The sequence below is a fragment of the Chlamydotis macqueenii genome, chromosome 5, assembly GCF_036417535.1.
Source record: "Chlamydotis macqueenii isolate bChlMac1 chromosome 5, bChlMac1.mat, whole genome shotgun sequence".
NCBI classification, from domain to species: domain Eukaryota; kingdom Metazoa; phylum Chordata; class Aves; order Otidiformes; family Otididae; genus Chlamydotis; species Chlamydotis macqueenii.
In genome coordinates this window covers 29,097,289-29,122,008 of record NC_141560.1, presented here as the reverse complement: position 1 = coordinate 29,122,008, position 24,720 = coordinate 29,097,289, and the positions used below count along the sequence as shown (strand labels likewise).

The 24,720-nt window shown below is 40.0% G+C and overlaps 1 protein-coding gene across 4 annotated transcripts in view; it reads left to right on the top strand.

Annotated features, from left to right (window-relative positions):
- Window positions 1-24,720, top strand: part of NPAS3 (neuronal PAS domain protein 3) — a 623,781-nt gene that overhangs the window by 584,878 nt on the left and 14,183 nt on the right. For all 4 annotated transcript variants that reach the window (XM_086749858.1, XM_086749857.1, XM_086749860.1 and 1 more), the window contains 2 exons: window positions 2,871-3,064; window positions 9,253-9,359. In XM_086749858.1, the coding sequence (XP_086605984.1) occupies window positions 2,871-3,064; window positions 9,253-9,359 (301 nt within the window). The remainder of the gene's footprint in view (window positions 1-2,870; window positions 3,065-9,252; window positions 9,360-24,720) is intronic.

The following is a 24,720-nucleotide window of genomic DNA, read 5'->3' as shown; positions in this document are numbered from 1 at the left end:
ACCCACCTTTTTATAATGGACAGAACACAGTATCACTGTCTTCTCTTACTGTGACATCTAAACGTGCCAGTCCATTCATACAGCATGATTAGAAAGAAGACAACTATAGTTTAAAGATGGATTTGGACTGTTGCATACTTTTCAGAAGAAAGCATTTATGTAGAAAACTGCATAGAAGAGTTGCATTTACTTTTGATTTTCAGAATATTCCTGGCAAATTTTTGTTAAATATTTACATCTGAATCCAAGTATTGTCCTTCATAAAACAGTTTATTCTTGCAATTTAGCTTCATTAAAGTCATAAAACTGCTTTAGGATATGATAGACTAGTGCTGTGGGATTGAATTATAAAGAGATTAATTTTAGCTACCAGAGATAATTGACCCTATAATTCCTATCACCCCTAATCCCAGTTCAAATGAACCAGTGTTAAAAGTGGCAATACTTACAAAGTAGACAAGGTCATGACAGCTAGAATTGTTTTTTACTACCAATTAGATTTCCCACTTGGTACATTTGACTAATGTTGTCATAGAAAGGGATTTCAGGCATGGAAATAGAGTTTCTTTAGAGGAATACAGGCACTGGAACTGATGGGCAGTTTGCTGTACATTTCCCAGTGTACAGAATCAGAATGCAATTGAGTGCTGACCCCTAAAATTTGAATTCACATGGGGATTTAGAACATGTCTCGATCCATGATAGAGCTAGGAACAACCTAAATAATTTGAATCTGGAAGCACTCTGTTGAAATTCAACAATGTTAATATATGGTGAGTCTAGCAGGTTTGGAACTGTCTCTTGGGGTCATACTACCTCTGAGGTGTATTTCACATGAGGAATCAGAAAAAAAGTGAGGTAGTGACTGAATACAGTTGTTCAAAAACTAATCATGTTTATATTTAGCTGTAAATGACATGGAGGTTTCAAAATTTACAAGGAAGAGAGAGATGGATTTTACGTATGATATGTCTTAAAAATTCCCTCAAGTGATAGTGACAACTTCAAACATATTAGCGTAAGGATTCTTACAAAAAAAACAACAGAACAACAATACTTTTGCATAGCACGTTCAATATAAGATTAGTTTTCACATTATTACTAGTTATCCATCAGCGTTTTTCCAAATATTTACAGATTTGAGTTTTTGCAGTAAGCTGAAACTGCGTGATAAAAAGAGACAGATAATACTAAAAAGCAGATGTTTATGCAAGCCTAGCTAGAAGGAGCAAAATATACTGTTACTGCCCCTCCTGCGAAGTTAATCCTATTTCTTTTAGCTATTTCTTCATTAGTTAATGAGGTCTTGAGGAAAAAAAAAAAAAGTGTGTTTGAAATGATGTTTTTACATCTCTGCCTTTAGGAACTTTTTCAAATATTCATCGAACAGTTTGCCCTTGGAAGGTGCGTTAAGTGTGAGTTTAGGCAATAATTACTTCAAACGTGGGTGGTCAGAAACCTGCAACTGAAAGGGACAAACACAGCAGCTAATCACTTTGCTCATTCAGATTCACCACACTGGCTGGAGTCAAAATGTAAAATAGTGGAGAAAGGAGATATTTTAATGATTAAGTTAAAAAAAAGAAACAAGACTTAGATCACAGATCTTCCAGCATGAATTAGGTTTGAATTTGGATGCACTTTGTGGTTTGCAGTCTTATTAATGAAAAATTTTCTTCTCTCTCACTTTCTGTTAACGATCAATCTCAGATTAGAAGCAAAGAATTTGGCTGCTGTCTTTGTGAGATGAGTGCTAGTGGATGTATAACTACATCCCATCTCTGTCACCTCCTCCAGTGCACTTGGTACCAACCAACATATCTGTTGATCTCTAGGTAGTGAGTCTGGGATTACAGTGAAAGTTGCCCCCATCCCGTGGAAGCTTTCTCTTCATGTTGATGTTGTTCACACTCTGGAGATTAAAATCTGGGAAAGCCTGCAACTGCCAGTACTTACGGCTCTCTTATCTATGAGTATAGGAACTGCAATTTCCATTTGCAATTTGATATCTGTTATCGGTGCTGTATTGATATACTTTTATTGAAAAAAAACCAATCCCTTTATTTATCCACAGAACTCTTGAAGGAGTGAAACTGGAAGTGGTGGATTATTCTTTTCCCAGAGTTTCAACTTACTCCATTTCAGGCAGAATTCTTAGAATTTCACTCTCCAAGGGTACAATTGGATCTGCTGGGCATCTTCTGGCATTATCTTATGAATAGGGAAAGAAATCATCAGGCCCAGAGCTCTCCATATATACATATTATACTAGGCAAAGGCATTTCGAGTCTGCCAGCTCTTAAGAAGCTTGCTGTGGATGCAAGACGACCATCCTGCAGCTGAGCTTATTGATCAGTTCTAGGTTGTTACTTCTCAAATTGCCAACCACAAAGAAGTAATTCAAGGCTGTGAGCAATGTCTCCATGGTGTAGGTGACTAGCAATTCAATTAAATCCACTCTGGAAGTTTCAAAACTGTTGATATTTTTGTCTCATATTCAATCTCCAAATGTTATAAAATTAATATTTATTTTCTTTTGTTGAATTTCTAGTTTGTTTTTTTCTTCTTCTCTTTTTCTTTAACAACCACCACAACAAAAATCGTTAGCATAGGAGTTCTGAGGTTTTTATTTTATGAATGTGAAGCATTTGTCTGTTATGTTCTTGTCTTCTTTTTTGCCATGAGGACATATAGGACATGTTGACAGCCAATATTAATAAGCTTAACACTAATACTGGCAGTTACTTAGTGCAATTTTTAGCTGTGTTAAGTGATCTGTAGGGAATAGTAATGCTATCTTTTAAAAGAAACTGATGTCACAGTTGCATCCAGAATTCACTGGGGTTTCTTTTATTGTTTTTATTTTCCAGGTGATTCATATAACAGGCCGGTTACGTCTGAGAGTGTCACTGTCCCACGGACGGACAGTACCCAGCCAAATCATGGGACTTGTTGTCGTTGCCCATGCTTTGCCACCTCCTACAATTAATGAAGTCAGGATTGACTGCCACATGTTTGTCACTCGCGTCAATATGGACCTCAATATCATTTACTGTGAAAATAGGTACAGCTTTTAGCTCCTTTTATATTTATTTTAGCTGTATGTATTCTTTGTTCCGTGGGCTTGGCAAAAAGTTTTGAAATTTGTGACTCCTTCAGTGTCATTCTGGTGTTGTATGAGAGCATTGAATTCACTCCCATCATCATCGCCTTCATTTTCATTACATTCTTAGAGCATAAAGGTAAATTTAAAACTACAATTTGCAGGACATCTTGCTGGAATAAAGAAGGATAGACCAGGAAAGATTCCTCTAAGCTTTCCCTGCTTTTTACAATCTCTCACCGTCCCTCTCAGAGGCAAGATTTGGAACTAGACAGACGTTAGTCTGACCTGTATGACTGTCCTTATGCTCCCCCATCCTCCTTTCCACAAGTCTTTCTGTCTGAAGTTTTAAAGTTTTCCGTTTTTTAACTGATTTGCAGATTACAGCACATCGTGCTCAGTGTTTAGTGGAACAGAATCACAGATGGCCTAGATAGTAGGCTAGAGAGGTGGGATCTGTTGCAGTAAGAGGTGGGAAAATTGAAGAATAAAATTGGTTAAGGGCATGCTGGGAAAGACAGCAGTGAAATGGGAACAGGTGATGAAGAGTTGGTTGAGGGGGGGCTGTGTTCTATGTGATAGTGACAAGTGATCTGGGAAGGTGAAGATAGGATTTAAATTCAACTGTCTACTCCCTGGGGGCTGGGCACCGGTAGCACTGGGGGCTCCCCATGGCAGTCTGTCAGGGCAAGACCTTGCAGCCCGGGCCTGTTCCACCACCCCAGCCAGGAGCAGGGCAGTTGAGGGGCGTGGCAGTTGAGGGGCACCGGGACAGCCCCAAAACTGGGCATTGGGCACTTCCCTGGGGACTGGCCGGGGCCAGGCCAGGACATGGGCCCACAAGTGGGCCTGTCTCAACAGGATCCATGGCCAGGCATGGCAGGACTGTGGGGAGCTGGAGACCAGCCCTGCTGCAGCATCTCTGGGGTAGGGGCTGACAGCCCTGGGGTGCTGACATGTGGTCCTAGGACCTGGGTGGGGTGGGGGAAGCCCCAGGGGATTGAAATGGGGTCCTGGGCTGTGGGCAGGGTGGGGAATGGTCCAGAGGGCCTGGTCAAGACCATTAAGGCTTGTTGGTTCCCTCAGGGCTCTGAAAAATAAAAATAAAATCTAGGGAACCACTATTTAGAGAAGTGAAGATATCTGAGAAAGAAGATATGAGTAATAAAGAAGTTTGGGTCCATTGATGGAAGTCTGAGGTATGGAGGAAAGGTTGGAAAGAGAGAAAGAAGGTAATGCAGCCAAAAGAAATTTTGTCAAGGGGACCTTATTGTCAAAAGTGGAATGAACAAGATGCCTAATGGAAGCTTTTCATATGACAGCAGCCATGGCATATTACAAGTTAAGAGTGGAAGCTCTCTGATATAAGCAATCATAATTGCTCCATCATAATGCAATATCTATGATCAGGATAGCACATCAATATAAACTTTTATAAAAACAGGATAAACTCAAATGCTTTGTTGAATAAGGACCTTAAACATTTTTAAATAATCATGGATTTTGTTATGAGGTTGTCTTTGCTCTCAGGTTGCTGAACTGCCACAATAGTATTAATAATATTATTACTTGGCTAGTAGAGAGAACACTTCATCTAAACTTCCAAAGCATTATCTAAAAGAGAATATATTGGTCTCATTTATAAACTTGGAAAAATGCTCTGTAGAAAGTGACTTGCACAAGGTCACAGATAAAACTGGTAACAGTACTGAAGTTTGGCTGAATTTTTGCCTGTGACTCTACCCAATGAACATCTAGATTCTCTATAATCTGGCAGCTGATTAAAGAGCTCTGGAGATTAACAGTAGGATCTAGAAAAAACCTTTTGCCTTAGACTTTTATTTGACTGTGACCTACCTAGGTAGTAATGGAAAGCTGCTACCACTGCAAAGCTCTTCAATGGCCTCTATGAAATGAGTTGCTGGTATCTGTCCAGTTCCTAATGAAAAATTTCCTTTGAACAAAATCACCTGCGCTTACTGTTACCTTCCTTGGCAACCTCAATAAAAAAGCCAGGAATCAAATGGATGTGAAAAGTGAACTATTCCGTCAGGTCAAGTATGATATAAATTTGTGGCCGTGTTAGAAAGATTTATACTTTCTCTGCCATCAATTTGGCATTTTTATGAGCCCTAAATTGTATATGTTTTTTTTTAATTAAACATTTTTGTCAAACCTTCCCTTTACGTTCATGTAGCAATAAAACGTTCAAATGCCTGAGAAAGGCATTGCTGAAAAATGTAAAATGCATCAGACGTGGAGCACTGATTAGCAATCACACAGAAAGAACTGTAGTAAACTATGGTAAGCGAGAAAGTGTTGAGCTTACTGATGTTTTTTCATTCGTTAAGGTAAAGGCAATGTTATAAAGCAACTTTTTGTTGTTTGTAATGGATTTTATCCATTTATAGGGTAGAATGCATATGATGGTACTTGAATTTATGTTGCAATGGTTGCACTTCAAGCCCCTGTGTCAGTGTTTATAATAGTTTATAAAAAAAATTTCAAATAGTAGAAACACTTCTGCCGGATCTGGGAGGTGAACTTTAGCTCACTGAGGCAGCAGGATTTCCACTGACGGAAAATGGAGTAAGATTGACAGGACTTGGGTTTCATAGCATGTACAAAGCAGAATATGACTGTAAAAGCTGGAGGAAAAGGAAAGGACAGAAGGAGGGAGGGAATTAACTGAACAGTTGATTGAAGCTGTCAGATGAATTATCTGGGCATTTGCCAAGGCCATTCTCCGAGTCAGGGAAGTTGGGATCTCTCTTCTGGGACTATAGAAAAGGAGATAAGTATCCTATCCTGAATATATGGGCTTGACTCCTGGCACTTGCATGCAGATGGGAAATTCTTTGTGATGCCACAGTAAAGCAAGCATGACACTGATGAAAACAAAGAAAAATAGATCCATGCTGGGGAAGCTGTAAGCACTGTTTATGGAGCAATGGGGAGTTGCTGGCAGCCTCAGGGAATATGGAGCAGAAGCCATGCTACTTAATTGAAATGAATGCTCACAGTGGACCATTGGATCAGCAGGGGTGAGATGAAGAGTATTCCTAGTTTTCCAAGTGGTTGCCTGCTTGCAACAGCAAGGAGCAGGAGTGTCATTACTCAGGTCTTTGGGTGCATCTTGTTACTTTCCTCTGAATGAAGAGATTTACATCAGAGTCCTGGACTCAGTGCACAAACAAGTGAACAGGTAGCTTCCCTTTGAGACAAGATCCGTTAGCTAGTGCACTGGCTCTTTCTAACAAGTAATAGTTTGTTCTGAGAGTGTTGAATAGGGATGTAAAATTTTGTTGCCCGAAAAAAGTGGTATGTTAATCCATATCTGTTTTCCATATGTAGGATTCATGTAATCTAAACTATCTAGCCTAAAAAAGTCTAGAATTTCTTTATTAGTCAGTGGAGTGAGAAAAGCACCTGCAGAGGACAAATAATCTTAAATGGTGATAAATAACTAAAAGCAAAATAAAGAAGCTGCTGCTAGAGTACATCAGTCTGTATGTTTTCAGTGTCAACTATTAGTGATTGGAGACCACCTGGAGAGAGCCTATAGCCCAGTTTAATGTGGACTGCTAAAGCTGTATCTGCTAATATATGCCCAGAAGGAAATAACCCAGTGGACATCATGTTTTCCAAATGCAAGAGGTTTGATCTGTTGTCCATGACAGCAGTTGCCAATAGTTTCTTCAGATATGCAGAAACAACCTTGTGTAGAGAGCTTCAAGCCTGCAGATGTCTGCACAATTTGGTCCTAATTCAGCAAATCGCTGTACCATATACTTACCTTTAAGTTTCAGTCATGTTAACAGTCCTGTAAGTCAGTGGAACCACTGATCAGCTCAAACATAAGCCCATGCTTGTGTTTCACAGGATCAAGTCTGTGTATTCAGCAGAACTGAGTTCCTACCCATCAACCTGTTGCTTTATTTTGTCGAAGGACTTGGGAGCCACAAGATCTGTCTCCTAGATAGTCCTCTAAGATATACTATAATATTTCTTTCTTTCTTTTCTCCATGCAAATTATTTATTTTCCATCTTTGGTACCTTTGATATAAGCATGGCTGTCCTATTTGATGTAATTTCTTTTGCTTCTGGTTTTGGTGTCATTGCTTGCCAGTGATCATCACTTACATCTGGATATTCTTTCTATTTCTTCTTCAGCCTTTTTCATTAAAAAAAAAAAATGTCCTCTGTATGTCTGTTTGAAATAGCTTTTTCTTAGTATTATCCTTAAACTTAAGGGGTTGTGAATCTGCTTCCACAGTTGCCTTGCTGCGTTCATCTTTATCTGTGGAGACTTTACGCAAACATGCTGCTGCAGAGAAACAAAATACAGCTGAGCTGTAGCACTCGCAGCCATCGCAGGGCAGTGGCCTGCCTGGAGACTGCTGCTTTCTGCTAGGCTGGAAAGGGTGGGATTTCTTTTCATTAATCTTGAAGCAGAGCCTCCTCCTAACAGAAACACACAGTTCTTGGGCCGGAGAAGAGACAGCAAAGTGTGCTAGTGAGGGGAGTGTAGTCATGGGAGAGGGAGAAACTTGGGTTCTGGTTCCTACTCCATGGACGTTTTATTCACTTTGCTTGGTATAAAAAGATAATATACAGTCCAGGGGATAGGAACCTTTAAATCTCAGACTCCATTCCTTCTGGTGAGGTTTCTTATCACTGGGCAGAGATCCCAGGTCCTTTGTTTCCCAGCCCATAATTCACTGTGCAACCAAAGTGGAGGAACTCAGCAGGAGGGATAGGGAGTCACACTGCCACCATTCCAGACTTGTCTTTATCCTGGTGAACTGTGTCCTCTGTGAGAAGGTCGAAGAGGTGCTTTCCAACTGTGGTTTGTGAAAAACATCCCCAGATGGGTATCCCACATTTAATTAAGTGCTATAACTTGAAAGTGCAGATCCTTGAACATGCAGTGTCATGGAAGTGGGATAAGACTGTTGTGTTTGGGTTTTTTTTTGTTTGGTTTGGGTTGGGTTGGGTTGGGTTTTTGGTGAGGGGGCTCTGGTCTATGCATTCTCCCTGCCTCACCCATCCAGGCAAACACATCTGCTAGTCAGTGCCTCAGTGGCTGTGTTCACCCCCTCTGCCTCCTGGGAACTCCCCAGACCTATGCAGTTCGGTTTCTGCTTTAGCCTCCCCTCTGACCTCTGTCAGGACCACACTGCAGTAGTTTCGGCTATCTGGCTATATCAAGATGCTTGATGATTCTTACAGCTCTCTTAAATGGATAGCAATTATGTCTTACAATTTCAAAATGGGCTTATCCCCAGTTATTGCAGCATATTTTAAACCCTAAAAAATTATTCTATTTCTAGAAAACATACTTTTAAATGCCTGTTTGAGCAAGGCATTTTCCAATTGTTTTGTTATTTTCTGTACTGCATTTAAGGACATTGACATCTTGACACTCCATGACAGAAGTTTACACACGAACACAGACACAAGCACACAGACACACACACTGAGACTCACGCACACAAAGGTCTGCAGAATAGGTTTTAAAGTTTCTATGTGTAATAAACAACAAAGTCCCAGTTGAAAGGGCCCAGAGTGAAAGCTGAGCTCCCAAATGAATTAGACTAAAAAAGATAACACCCTGAGGCATCTGTGTGTCTCAGCATTTAAATTATATCCCTTGAAATATCAGTTTGGACTTGGTGCCAAGAAATGGTTGAAGAGCTTTTTCATGAATATATCCAATAGAAGACCAATCTGTTGAAATGAAATGTGTCTCTAATCATTTGGTATAAACATAAGATGTTTTTTCTTTATTATGTAACCTTGAATCATCTTGATCTTTTAATGAGGATTTTGGGTTGTTGCTAATGCTTTACAATTTTGTGGAATTATATTGTCTTGGTGTTACACTACAGGGAGAATATGCACAAGAATTTAACTTTCTACTTACTTAAATGGATAAAATTATTTCAAGGTTTCTTTAAAAAACATCTTATTTCTATTTTTTTCTTTAAGGCTGTGTCTTGTTTGTACAGATATTCCATTCAAATTACTAATTCACCACCACAAAGTGGTGAAAAAACTTCTCAGCACATTTCACTTTCTAAGTCATTTGACAGTTCTTTTATTCTTTTCCTTCTTGAATTATGGGCTGTATTTTTTTTCATTTTTAGGATTAGTGATTACATGGATCTGACCCCTGTAGATATTGTAGGAAAGAGATGTTACCACTTCATTCATGCTGAAGATGTGGAAGGCATCAGACATAGTCACTTAGACTGTAAGTACTTCCATTTTTGTTAAAATAATCTGGTACAACACTTGATTGTTCCTGAACTATTATTTATATTCCATGAGTGGGGTCTTCATCTTGCCCCTGCTTTTTTTTCATAGAGGGTGATTCACGTGTAGCTTTTTGTGTTATTTATTTCAAAGTCTTTTATAGACGTATAAAGTTGTTCACATAAGTGGAAATTTAAAAATACATTTGTATTACCGGAATTTCCAGCAGTTGTTTATTTACATGTGCTGTGCATTTTACCCCTTCAAAGAGGTATTGCTTAGGTGAGAAACTCCCTGCCTAGCACAGAAAATTAACTCCTTTCTTTGTTTCTTTTCCTTCTGAGTCATAACGTGTAGGTCAAAAACTGCAGCATATTTGGGGTTTCGTGAGGTTTTTCAATGCAGAACTGAACTACAGCTCTACCGCTGTTTTAACCATTTCGTGTATTAAAACCTAAATGGCCCCCATCCCTGTAGCATCTAAGTCCCTGTTATTTGTACACAGGTAGTATCTGGTCAGGATCAGCATAACAGAAGTACAGGAGACAAACCTTACTAGAGACCATGTGCATATGTCTCTGTGTAGGGGAAGGGAGCTTCAGCTCAATTCCTTGTAATTAAATGCTTTGTATTCCTCTTATTAAAAGCCATAGGGCCTAATTCTTTTCTTGTTGAGATCTGTTGACTTCAGTGATGGCGCTCCTGATTTACCCTGGTGCTAAACGAGACTTAGACCCATAATCTCTAATTTATCTGTGCCTACAGTGAAGCCAGATAATTCTTTGGAAGTTTCAGTGACTGACTGCATTTATGATTGACTTGTATGTTTTTTTTAATGTAAAAGACTATCTGCAAGCTGCCTCTTAAATTCAGAGTCGGATTTGAAAAACTCTGCTCCCCTTGCAACATGTCCTGCTAGCATTTCCTAATAAAAGGGTAGTAACCCAAATACAGCCACATTTAATTCGCTCTTACAAAACTGTATGTCTACAATAGAAGGCAGTATAAATCTTCAGTCCGAAAGTACCTTGCTTGGTCTGCAAGGGAAGATAGGAGGATAACTGCAACTGGAGAGCAGGAAAACAGGGAGAGCTTCTATGTAATATATGACAGCCAACAACAGTATCAAGCTCTGTAAAGTTTTTAAATAGTCCCTGAAGTTTCTGGAAGGTAAAGTGCATTTGGCATAAGAAGGTTGACTTAGATACATTTTTGTGGGAAAAAAAATAAAATCAACTATCCAAAATGATAAACAAAGTAATTTTGCGTCATTTACATTTTGAGTGTTTAATATGCAGGAATATATATCAATTACTCAGAAATGAAGGAACAAATTCAAGAACTTGCTTGGTGCTCTTGAAACTGGAAGTCAAAAATGACAAGTTGCATTTCCACCGCACTATCTGACTGAGGAAATAAAAGATATTTATGGCTCAGACTTAACATACCACCTGGCAGAGATGAACATCCTATTTGAAAAAGACCTTAATCTTCTGAATGACCACTTCTCTCTGAAATAGAATATGCTTTATGAAACATTCATCTTCAGAAAACTGAGAGACCTATGCAGACAGTGTGAGTGCAGTGTGGTCCAGTGTGCAAGCACTGGACTAGGACTCATGAGAGCCTGGAGACAGGAATCACTTCAAGAAAATAGCTTCACCTTACTAAGTTCCTACTCTCACTGTATGTCCAGTTTAGCTGGTTGGATTGCAAGCTTTATAAACGCAGGGACTTTCTCCCGTTATCAGCATCCAGCACAGTGGGGTTCCAGACTTGGCTGTGTGGCTCTTCGCTTGTTACATCTTTTATGCATAATTGTTCTCTTGGCTTACAGAAACAAGATGTTCATAGAATCATTCAGGTTGGAAGGGACTCCAGGACATAATTTAGTGCCATCTCATGCTCAAAACAGCATCAAAACTGACTCAAAGAAAATTGCTTAGCACTTTTGTCTAGCTGATCTTGAAAAACTTCAAGATCAGACTTTCCACAGCTTCTCTGAGTGTCCTGCTCCAATTATTCTGAATAAGGGCTTAATTATCCTCACAGTGATTTTTTTTTCCCTTTCTATCCAGTTGGAATTTCCTTGTTTTGATTGTGCAGCTCATGGCTTCATCTTTGCAGTAACCTCTTTGCAGTTATGCTGATAGGACCTCTGACGCCACATCATCTTCAGGCTGAACAAGTCTGGTCCCACAGCCTTTCACAGGGCACGTACTCAAGCCCCTGACTGTCTTGACAGACCTCTGTTAAGCTCGCTGAGTTTATCAATGTATTTCCCATGCTGGCAGCCTAAAATTAGATTCCGATACAATCTAAAGAGTGATGAGTGAAGGGGAATAATGACTTTCTGTGATCTAATGACTATACTTTTTAGTACAGCCCATAAGGTGCTCTGCTGATTCATGCTTAGCTTTCTGTCCTCCAGGACCCCCAGGTCCTTTCCGCAAAGCAACAGCCCAGCCAGTCAGTCCCCAGCCAGTACCACTGAAGGGAGTCAGTCCATCCCAGGTTCAGGACTTTGCATTTTTCTTTTCGTGTTGTTCAAAGTCATGCTCTGGATGAAAGATCTTCAAGTTTAAATTAGATTTGAGAATAGCTCAGAAAGTATACCTGCACATTATAAGTCCTGCTGTCAGCATGGCGCCAGTGCCAGCACCGAGGGTCCCGAAGCTGAGGAGGGATCACAGATAAGTGCAAATAAACCTAAACTGCGGTGCAATAGCACCCCGTCACTCCAGCCAGCAAGTCGGCTTTGTCGGGGGCCCAGCGGAAGTGTCTCTATACCAATGCACGCAGCATGGGGAATAAACAGGAAGAGCTGGAGATGCTTGCACACGAGCAGGGCTACGACCTCATTGGCATCACGGAGACGTGGTGGGATGACACATACGACTGGAGCGTCAACATGGAGGGGTATAGGCTTTTTAGAAAAGACAGGAAGGGGAGACGAGGAGGGGGTGTCGCTCTCTACATCAGCAACTGGCTGGAGTGTGTGGAGCTCTGCCTGGGGATGGAGGAGGAGCTGACAGAGAGCTTATGGGTCAAGATTAGAGGATGGGGACGGACAGGGGACGTCACGGTAGGGGTCTGTTACAGGCCACCTGGCCAGGAGGATAGAGCAGACGAAGTGCTCTATAGGCAGATAGGAGCAGTCTCACGGTCACAGGCCCTGGTCCTCATGGGGGACTTCAAGCACCCTGACATCTGTTGGAGAGACAACACGGCAGGGCACAGGCAGTCCAGGAGGTTCCTGGAATGCGTGGATGACAACTTCCTCCTGCAGGCGATAGAGGAGCCGACAAGGAGGGGTGCCATGCTCGACCTTGTGCTCACCAACAGGGAGGGACTGGTCGGGGATGTGAAACTAAAGGACAGCCTTGGCTGCAGCGACCATGACATGGTGGAGTTCAAGATCCACGGGGCAGCGAGGAAAATACACGGCAAGCTCTCAGCCCTAGACTTCAGGAAGGCGGACTTCGGCCTCTTCAGGGACCTGATGGGCCAAGTGCCATGGGAGGCGGCCCTGGAGGGAAGAGGGGCCCAGGAAAGTTGGTCCATATTCAAGGAGCACCTCCTCCAAGCTCAGCAGAGGTGCATCCCAATGAAAAACAAGTCGGGCAAAAAGGCCAGGAGGCCGGCGTGGATGAGCAAGGAGCTCCTGGACCAACTGAAAGTGAAAAAGGAAGCCTATAGAGGGTGGAAGTGGGGACAGGTAGCCTGGGAGGACTACAAAGAGGCTGCGCGAGTGGCCAGGGATAAGGTAAGGAAGGCCAAAGCCCTGGCAGAACTGAATCTGGCCAGGGATATAAAATGTAACAGGAAGAGCTTTTATAGGTACGTAGGGGACAAAAGAAAGTCCAGGGTAAATGTAGGCCCCCTCCAGAAGGGAACTGGTGTCCTGTTTACCCAGGACATGGAGAAGGCTGAGGTTCTCAATGACTTTTTTGCCTCAGTCTTCACCGACAAGAGTTCCTGTCCCACCGCCCAAGCTGTAGAAGGTGAAAGCAGGGACTGCGAGAATGAAGAACTGCCCATTGTACTCGAAGAGCAGATTCGGGATCATCTAAGGAACCTGAAGGTGCACAAGTCCATGGGTCCTGATGAGATCCATCCGCGGGTCCTGAGGGAACTGGCAGATGAAGTTCCCAAGCCACTGGCCATCATATTTGAGAAGTCGTGGTGGTCTGGTGAGGTCCCCGATGACTGGAAGAGGGGGAACATAACCCAATTTTTAAAAAGGGGAATAAGGAAGACCCAGGTAACTACAGGCCGGTCAGCCTCACCTCTGTGCCTGGCAAGGTCATGGAGCAGATTCTCCTGGAAACCATGCTAAGGCACATGGAGAGCAAGGAGGTGGTTGGTGACAGCCAACATGGCTTCACCAAGGGCAGATCGTGCCTGACCAATTTGGTGGCCTTCTATGACGGGGTGACGGCATCGGTGGACAAGGGACGAGCAACTGACATCATCTACCTGGACTTGTGCAAAGCTTTTGACACTGTCCTGCACGACATCCTTCTCTCTAAACTAGAGAGACATGGGTTTGATGGACGACCACTCGGTGGATAAGGAGTTGGCTGGATGGCTGCACTCAGAGAGTGGTGGTCAACGGCTCGATGTCCATGTGGAGACCGGTCATGAGTGGCGTCCCTCAGGGGTCCGTGCTGGGCCTGGCCCTGTTCAACATCTTTGTCGGCGATATGGACAGTGGGATAGAGTGCACCCTCAGCAAGTTCGCCGACGACACCAAGTTGTGTGGTGCCGTCGACACGCTGGAAGGGAGGGATGCCATCCAGAGGGACCGTGACAGGCTGGAGAGGTGGGCCCGTGCCAACCTCATGAAGTTCAACCAGGCCAAGTGCAAGGTCCTGCACCTGGGTCATGGCAATCCCAGGCACAAATACAGGCTGGGCGGGGAATGGATTGAGAGCAGCCTTGAGGAGAAGGACTTGGGAGTGCTGGTGGATGAGAAGCTTAACATGAGCAGGCAATGCGCCCTTGCGGCCCAGAAGGCCAACCGCATCCTGGGCTGCATCAAGAGAAGCGTGGCCAGCAGGTCGAGGGAGGTGATTCTCCCCCTCTACTCTGCCCTGGTGAGACCCCACCTGGAGTACTGTGTCCAGTTCTGGAGCCCCCAACACAAGAAGGACATGGACCAGTTGGAGAAGGTCCAGAGGAGGGCCACGAAGATGATAAAAGGGCTGGAGCACCTCTCCTATGAGGACAGGCTGAGAGAGTTGGGGCTGTTCAGCCTGGAGAAAAGGAGGCTCCGGGGAGACCTGATAGCGGTCTTCCAGTACCTCAAGGGGGCCTACAAGAAAGATGAGGATAGGCTGTTTAGTAGGGCCTGTTGCGATAGGACGAGAGGTAATGGTTTTAAAATAGAGGGGGGTAGATTTAGATTAGAAATTAGGAAAAAATTTTTTACGATGCGGGTTATAGAACACTGGAACAGGTTGCCCAGAGAGGTGGTGGAGGCCCCATCTCTGGAAGCGTTCAAGGCCAGGCTGGATGAGGCTCTGAGCAACCTGACCCAGTCAGGGATGTCCCTGCTCCTTGCAGGGGGGTTGGACTAGATGACCTTTGAAGGTCCCTTCCAACCCTAACCATTCTATGATTCTATGATTCTAAGATGAAGTGGTTCATATCTTTGCCCAGAGAGATGCTCAATTTTTTTTTAGCATTTGGAAGAAAACTTTGTAGAAAAAACAAGAGAAAGAAATCGCAAAACCCCAACACTTCACAGCAACCTGTCCATCCTAGAAAATCAAGTTCAAACTGAACTAGAAAGATAAAATCCTCCTTGTTTAGTTAACATAAAATTAAAGCTAAAATTCAGGAACTTGCATGCGCTGACTGTAGAAGGAAAAACCCAGCAGAACTGCAGTTCCCCATAATAGACAATGCAGGAGATTTTCCAGTACAACATAGGAAATAATTGCTTGCGATTACAATGGGGAAAAAAAAAAAGCAATATTATGCAATATTTTGAAGAGGAGCTGGAAGCTAAAGTAATGTTTGCAAAGCCCTGTTGAAAAGTAGAAGCAGGACTTGAGAAAGCAACAAACCGAAAAGGTTGTATTTGATGGAGGACTACAAAATGCAGCTAAAAATCTTGATTGATTTTTACAGGAGAGAAAATAATTTTTAAAGACTAAAACAAGAAGAAGCACAAATTGCAATGGTAAATCTAAAAGTGAAAAGAAACACAGAAAAAACTTCTGCTCTGCCTATTCACTGACAACATACCAGAAAAAAAAAATTGAAAAAGTAAGACCAGTACATCCTGCCTTCTCATCCAGGTTATTCAAAGACATCAAAGAGGAAAACAAGCAAAGAAGAAAATGTTGCACAAAATCACACAGAAAAAAAAAATCAAGAGGGCTGTTGGTGGCTTCAGATCATAGCAGCCCATTAGAAACTTTGACAAACAGGCCTTGTTAATGCTATCTCAAGTAAAAGAAGACAAAAGCAGCTTCAGGAATGTGACCATAACAAGTATAATGGTGAAGAAGGTCTGCAGGAATATAGCAGTGACAACAGTCTTTTGTAAGGGAACTTCTGCCCTAATGAAAGGTCAGTTACAGTCAATAGAAACCTTTTATTGGCTTCAATGGAAATTGGGATTATGCCCTGAAAAAGCAAATTTATATGGACTAAAATTCTGACCTCGCTGAAGTAAATAGCAAAAATTCCATTATGTTCAGTAAGGTCTAGATTTCTGCTTAGAGTTTTATGTTAGTTATAGCTTGATGCCCTTGTGGATTAATAAAACAGCAATCATACTCTAACTCTACATATGCCTGCATTTATTCCAACACAATAATACATGGTGCTGATCCCACAAGTTACTGAAGCATCAGGATTTTTTCAAATAGGAATAAAAAGTTTAGGGATATTCTTTCTATCTTGTTTCATTCAAGCTTTCAATGATCATGTTTCTTCTCACATCTTCCAGCCAATTGTTTGGTGTTACAATTCTACCTTATTAATTGGTTTCCCATTTTATAATGGTTCATGGTTTCAGAAGTTTGAGGAACTTCTCATTTGTTCATCTTCACTGTGTTTGTTGAACAAATTGCTGGTAGAATCCTGACAGATATTGCTTACTGTAAATCAAGTCTCTCTCACAGAGTTTATAGTTAAAATGTTCTCTAGTCTAGCAGCCTGTACACCGTCCAGCATCGTGGCTTAGCTGACACACAGCAACTGACCAAGCTGCAACAACTTGTGTTTGAATCCAAGCCCTCAAAAACTGTGGGTGTAGCTGTACCCTGGCTCAGATAAAGTCCCTAATCCTAGCTCTGTTAACAGAGCTCTTCAATAGGATATGTGTCATGAAAGAGTTGAAGTTGAATGTTTTACATTTCATAATTATGCATCTAGAACTAACACCCTAGAAAGACTCCTCATGCCCCCAGTTCTGCTTTACCACTTGTAAGAATGGGGAAGGTGATTGGATCCTCTCTTTTTATTTACCTCTGCATAGAAACATTGCAGAACTGAACTGCATGTCAAGTGTAGGGCAGTTCATACACTTTCACCAAGCCACGAGTCCCTGCATGGGTAGAACAGCCCTTGTTTCAATGACAAGAAAATATCCCTGATCTTAAAGCTAGCAGGATACTTTTTTTTTGTCTATTAGTATCAGAAATCAAGCAAATTACTGTTGCATCAGGTCTTAGCACCGTCCATAGAGCTCAGTAAGGGCAAGTGACACTTGCTGCTCTCTGGAATATGAAGCTGTGCATATGTGCTTCCCTTTAGTTGACACTGTTATTATACAGAGGTCTATAATAACCCTTTTTGATTTAAGAAGTACATTTCTTGCTAAGAATGAATGGATGTCATATGCTGTAGGAGTATACATCTTCCATTTAACTGAAAAAAAATTAATGATCTTCATTGAACATCAGGTACTTGATGTTACTGTTCAATGAGGGTCATTAAGAAAGCATCAAGGAGGGATAAAAGCCAAGACCTCTGAAGGCGGCCATGAATATACTTTTGGACATATATAGGACAGTATGCCACCATTTGAAAATTAATATATTCCTTGTAGGAACGTTGTCCCAAGTATATATTGGTATTTAATATGTGCTTTTTAATTTCAGAATCCTAATTGTGGTCTAAATTCAGAAACCTGACACTGACTAAAAAGATATTTGTTGTCCTCAGCTATTGCTTAGAAAATATCATCCTGTTTTTTCAGGATTTGAATTATGGGTATAAGAAATACAATTCCTCGGGAACAGTGAGCCAGGGCAGTTCATTTCCCATAAAGCAAAGGTCTCTGATGAGTATGTTTGGTAGCACTCCCTCTGATCTACTTTATCTGGTTTACAGTGGTTAGAATAATCCAGTCTTTCTGAAAATAAACTATTCCACATTCACCTTTTTCATGGCTCCCCTATTTTTCAAGGGTTATTATACCCTCAGTCTGCTTTTAAATCAGTTATATATTCATGATTTCTTTTATGTATGTTCAGTAGAAAAAAAAAATCTATTGTACAAAATATTGCTTAGTGGTTTAGCCTACCAGCTGTAGTTGAACTAACCCTTTTAACTTATGCATATCAGTTATAATTTTTTATTCTCTTAATAACCTCGAACACATGAAAAACAAATAGAATGAGTTGATAATTTCTAACAGTAAAATACACTTCACATATTTTACTATCATGCTGTGGAATAACTCTGCAATGTCAAGTAGCACACAATTAGTAAAACTGTAGGGGGAAAAAAAGAAGTGTTTTGATCCTGAGGAATTTTTATCCTAATCAGATCGAAATTTCAATGCTCTTGTAGTGCTTAATATCTTCAATCACCAAAAAAATCAAACTGGTTCCAATGTCAGGTTTTGCATTCTGGGACTGAAATAAAATGCTAAAATATACAAATGAATCTCATGTTTTTGCAAGTTTATTATCATCACTAAAAAGCAAGATTGATTCTAAATTAGACTGATAGAATGTCTGGTGTTTAGCTAATTCTTACACCAAGCCCGCCTGGCATCCTGATAACAGTCTAGTATATCTTGTTTTCAAAGTATCGCAGAGTGTTGGTCTGACCACCTGCACAATCTTCCTCTCTGTCCATACTATGGGCCACCAAAGATTTCTGCATTGGAGACTGACATCCCGTGTTCTTTTAGCTGGAGATAGTGGTGATAGAGCAAGATGAGGAAACAGGAGATGAGAAACTAGAAGAAACAGAAGCATAAAAAGAAAACATCTTTTTTACTCGTTAGAGCTAAAAAAGGAGCATGGACTTTGGTTTTAGCCCATGCCTGGGTTTGTTTTTCAGTTCTAATGAATCTTAAGAGAGCGCATCTAACCAAGACTGTGTATGTTTTGTGTCTTTTATCCATGCTCTGAAATACTGCAGATGTTGTGTTTGCTCCTGCAAGTGCTTCTTTGGGTTATGCCGGTCTGTCTAGCTTAATTTCTTTGTCTGTTCTCTGACAAAAGTTGGTTTTAGAAGAAGGGGCAAAACATTCTGCAATATGCAATTATGTATGCTTTGCGCCCTTGTTTTCTCCATAATGCACTGTTAACTCATGGTTGGTTCATTCCTTGAAAGATGAGAATTTATACCACTGCCTATGTTTCTGTTTGTGGAGGACAGTTGTTACTATTGTAATATTTGGTATTCGAATTATCCATAAACGTATTCAGATATCATTTTAAATCCTGATAAATTTCTAATTTTCATGATATTTTATGGCTGGTTTTGATGTACAAATTGTATGCTATTAGGCAAATGTTTTCTGTATGTAAAGTATATAGGAGAGTTTACCAGAAGCATCAGAGCTTTTGAATAGTAAACAAACCAGAAAACTCTACAAAGCTAAGTCTTTAAGCTATGCAAACCATTAGCTGCTGAACCTAATTGAGAGTTTTGCCTTCTGTAGCTTAGCAATATACAGTTATTTTGCAACATGCCTCAGATATAGTTTGCATCAATATCCCTTTAACTTAATTCCTGATGCTGTTTCATCTTCAAATTAAATCTATACTATACTGGCTAGTACATTCTCATTTCAGTTTGTAGGCTTTCCATTGTAAGTCTTCCATAGCTCATAGTCAGTTGAAATTTATACCAAAACTCTTCTGTTTTTACATTAAAAATGCATATAGTACCAACTGTATAAGTACAGATGCTGCATTAAGGGGCTACAGAGTGAAGATTGAGCTCTGACTGCTGCTGGGAACCTCTGATTTCCCGGCGACTCCCTTAGTCATTTTCTTTATTTTTTCTTAAAGTCTCTGTGCTCAAAATTTGCAACCCCAAAGATGAATTTATACTTCGATGTTATTCTTGTGATAGGTTGCAGAAGCACATAATAAATTGCAAAGCCAGATGAATAAAAGATTTTATTGTGCATCTCCAGCAGCTTCACCTTCACTCTGTCCACTAAACTATTTCTGTGGTGACTTTTGCTACATAATGTAAATGTATGCCTTTTAAAAATGAAGGGGAGAAGTACTTCAACCACGTATCTTTTTACCTTCATTGCTAAGGTTCGCTCCAAGATCACTGAGACCAAAAGTGTTCATCACCTTGTAGCCTAAGTCAGAAATGGTGTTGCTCCATTGAAAATCCAAGGATGGATTAAGGATTTTGTTTGTACTTTACTAGCCTGTGAAATACTCCATCCGAAAATGTCACTATGTGAAGGTACGAAGAAACCATTGCAGATCTTTCCAGAGTTTTAGAATACATTAGTGCTACTGGGTTTTTTTCTCTTTTTATTTTTCAAAGGTCTGAACAGTTGACCTTGTGTCTCTGAGGGAGACAGTTTCCAAAGCTGGAAGGATATGAAAATAGCATCAGTAAAATGTGTAGCGTATATCAGATATGTGATAACGTGGCAGTATTATTATTAGCACTTGTTTGAAAGAACCTGCATAAAGCACTTGTGGCTTTGGCATCCATGAGTGATATGGCCAGTAGTGGTTGGTTTTGATGTCTGGTAACTAATAAAGGAAGTGGACTGGTGTCCAGGACTGTGGCTCCGTGGGCTTTTGGGAATGCCCTGCTGAACATCTGAAGCCTTTGTACCCAATGTCCACAGATTGCTAAGTATTGGTTCTGAGATTGTAAGATGCTTACTTATTCAGAAGTTCTTTTATTTTTATTTTATAAGGGATTTTTTTTTACACCTATCTTTTTTTTTTTTTGTGCAGCTATCTTTTTAAGGCTTGTGGAGAAAGGTGTAAAGTTTTGTTTTGTTTCCTTTTGTTTTCTTTTTATAAGTCATCTGGTATAAAGGGACAATATGCTTTTAAAATGTCTAATATAGTTTGCTGCCAAATGTGAGATGGTGATGAATCTTTGTGGTGGTTGGAAGGGTGCTTGAACATTCAGTGGTGCCATGCCACCATGGCACTGTGCTGTGGATCCCTTTCCTCTAGCTATTAGGCTGAGAAAACCACTCATTTCACTCAGTCCAAGTAACCAAACAGGGACTCTTATCCTGGAAAAGAAAGCATGTTTAAAGGAACAGTCTCTTGAAGCAGTTGGTCTTTAACCTATGAAATTCAAAAAGAAAATTATTATTGCTGCCAATCTGCTTCTCTGTTTTGATCAGCTTCTGTGAAACTTCTTTCTCCTTTCCTGTTTGTAGGAGATACAGCTGACTATAGTCCGCTGATACATTTGGCATGGAAAGGGTTATATTCTAAAGTCATTAATCTTACATAGGTTGTGTATGATGGACATTAATATTAGTAGAGAGATGGAGAACAGATTTAAGTTTCTTGAGCAAGCAGGGCCAAATTTCTCCTCTGATGTTGCATTTCAGTAGCTGAGGGCAAAATTTGGATCTGGGATTTCATTTTCCCCTCCAGTTTGAACAGAGAGAGTTCATTAATGATAATGGAAGTTCTGTCTGAAGTTGATGTTCAAAGCAAGCTTGGGTTTCTAAAGGACCGTTTCAATATTAGCAGAAGGAAATTACTTTATGTCAGGGTTGAAGTTTTGAAAGTCATAGGGAGAGAGACAAATCATGAGGGAAGAGGAAACTTAAGAAAGATAGAAAAAAAACCTAGAGAATTCTAGGCACACATAGGTAGTGTTCATTTTTCCATCAAGTTTATCATTAAATAAACTTACTTAGTTAGTTTATTTTTATCATTTCTATCTATAGCAACAACAGAAAAGTTTTCTGATATACATGCTGTAAGCTTCCATGGAAGAGTGCATCTAGTGATAGATTGAGTTATAGATTATAATTCTGTCATTACATTTGATCAATATCCACATAATATTTTAAAATAAATATTCAACCTGGCATTATATATTCCTGTTAATAGTTATTGTTAAGCATGATTATAAAATTGTCGTTTTAAATGATGGACCATGGGCAAATGGTATGCTATAACCACCATGAATGGGAGAGGGGAAGAAAAGTGTCTCTGTTGTTCAAGTAGGAGATGATGATTTGTGCTTAGTGCTGGGAAATACTTTTTTTTTTACTGCTCTTGCTGGATTTTAATAAATTTGTACTGCTGCTGTGAACTGAAGTCATGTAAACTGATGAAATAGGATTGATTTTAAACAAAACATCTTCCTGGTCCTTCTCTGAGATAATTTGGGATCAAATTAAGGCAGAATATCTAGCAATGCCTAGGAATTTTCAGAGGGCTGGAGTACCACTGTCCTGGGATTAGGACAGGCTACAAAATCCAGGAATGTTTTTCCCAGCTGTTTTCACTATTTGGAGTTACTTTTCTTCCCTGGCTGGCCATGTAGCATGCAAGACTTTTCATACTGTATTTGGCAAGTGATGACCTTGAGCTACAACCTTGATCCTAATGTGAATCCACATTTTGTAACAATTTGACTCAGACCTCTTTTAACATTTGCTTTTCTGTAAAGTGAGACAGGAAAAATATTGTTTAGTTTTTAAAGATTCTAAAGCTTTTCAGTTTTTCTAAGAGGTTGATTAAGGCTTCTTTTTTTTTTTTTTTTTCCTGCAAGGTTATTGATCCTTAGTTTTGCCTAATTTGTCAGGTATTTAAGTATGTAACATCCCTACGCTGGAAAATTAAACAATATTCCATATTGCAGAACCAATTGCAGAATCAAGCAACAAATCAATTGCCACTTAGCATTTTCAGAGTGACTGTGTATGCTGAAAAGAAATATCCCAGGTGAATGAAGAAGTTAGGCTGGGAATTTGGGTACCAGTGAGGTACAATTTTCTTTCATTAATACAAACTGCTACTTCCTATTTGACTTTGGAAAAAAATGAACTTATGTTTAGACACCCACAATTATTTGTATCTAATATTCATATCATGATAGCAGCCAAGGTCTTAGTCAGTATTATTGACAAAATACTCTGCATTCTACCCAAACCTAAAAAAGATGTTCTCTGTATACCACTCAGGGCTTTCTCCTGCCATATGGTGTGAGTAAAATGCAGATTTCTCAAGCCTCATGGAACTGATATTTTTCTAAACTGTTATTATCTTTCTATTATTTTTTGTAAGAGAACTGTGTTGAGGTACATTAAGTCACACAAGGCTGGTAAGCAACTGTATGCAATGAGGGGAGGTAGAGCAATGTGACTCATGGAGACTTTTGTGATGGGAAGGTGGCATTCTTCCCCAAGCAATCTGCTGTGGAGGCCACACTTTTGGCCTGGTGGGTAGGGAATGCATTTACACATTGTCCTGGCTTACATCCCCTCCTCCTCACTCCACCCCACATAGTCAATGCGAAATGTAAGTGTTTGTGAAGAATTGTATAGATGGCACACATTTACTTACAGAATGTCTACAGGTCTTTTATCATCTAGCTCGTAATTCTGTTTAAGTAACAAATATTGCTAAATATTGCTTAGTACTTTTTTTTTCATTGCTAAAATCCAATTTGTGGATACCTAGTATTTAAAACATCTAACTCACTAATTGCAAAATCTATAGAAAAGTCCTTACGACATCAAAGGCTCACTTGATCCTCGGAGCTGTTATAAATGAAAAACTGTCTCTGTTACAAGCAAATAAGGCACTTAATGCACTCTTTCTGGCTGCGATGCTATTTTTGCTGTGGGTTTTGAAAATGACCTTCCTGTAAGCATCAAGGACTGTAACTTTTCAGATAAAGAAACTTGTTCTTGTTTTAAGTCTATGCCAGGTTCATTCCCCTATAGCCCACAGTTTTCAAAAGCAGACTAAAAAGTAATCCAGAATTAAAAAAATAAAAAACCCTCTGTTTCCAGAACGAAGTTACCCTGTCAGTTTGCCTTGGGCCTTAGGTGGAGAAGTGGAGATTAAAGAGTCAGTATTCCTTTTCATGTTTCGTCTGCCAGTTTTGTGAATGTAGAAAGAGTACTTGTGGCTGCAGCTAAGTATCCGACTATGGTATTAAGTATGGCATTTTCATCCTCATGCAGTAAATTAAAAATATTCTTTTAAGTTTATCACAAGGGGAATTCAGTATCAATACCATCCAGTCATTGATAAAGGTATTTCAAGGAGAAGGGTGAATAGCGCAGCAGATGTAACCTCAATATTTTCACCAATTATAAAGGGCCTCTTTGTGAAGCTCTGTGAATATGTAAGATGATCTCATCATTTCCTATTTACTCAATACTTACCTGAATACGCAACATAGTGTAGCTTTTAAATGCATATGCACACTAGTAAAATGTCCTTTTGTAAGAGACTTTGCTAAAAGACTGCTTTTGATACACAATTTCTTCATCTCCTCTTCAAACTGAATTAAGCTACTTCCTTCTTTTAAAACACAACTCACTATTTAGAAGCTTTGGCTTTGATTTCTCAGAACAGCCTTACAGGAAGAAACTGTGTTCTTTTCTTTTTGTAACCATATTTCTGAAGACAAACTTGTACTGATTTATTTTGATTTTCTAACAGAAATAGGTTCCTGCAAAGAACACTGACTGTTTCTTCTTCTCCCCCCTCCTTCATTCCACTGCTACAAGAATATTGCTGTGCACAAAGCTACCAAGGAAAACTGAAATCCCTCTGTTGGGAGCTGTCTACATAGCAATATATTCATACTTTGAGAAATAAGTGAGATTTTTTTTTTTTTAGTTCTTAGTATACATACTGTGCATTTCTTGCATGCTAACCACTGAATTCAAATTGAGTAACTAGGTAACATTTCAGCAAATTTTAGTCAGGTTTAGCATCCACCATTTTAGGGAATATATCTGTGTGGTTAACATAAAGGTCATCAGTTTTAAAACATTAACCTTCAGTTATTCCCTTTGATTAAAGGGTTTATATATTATATGTATGTATATAAAATTGTATTTGTCATCCTGTTCCTGCTATCTAAGATTTGTTTCATTCTCCTGTTCACAGTTAGATTTATTG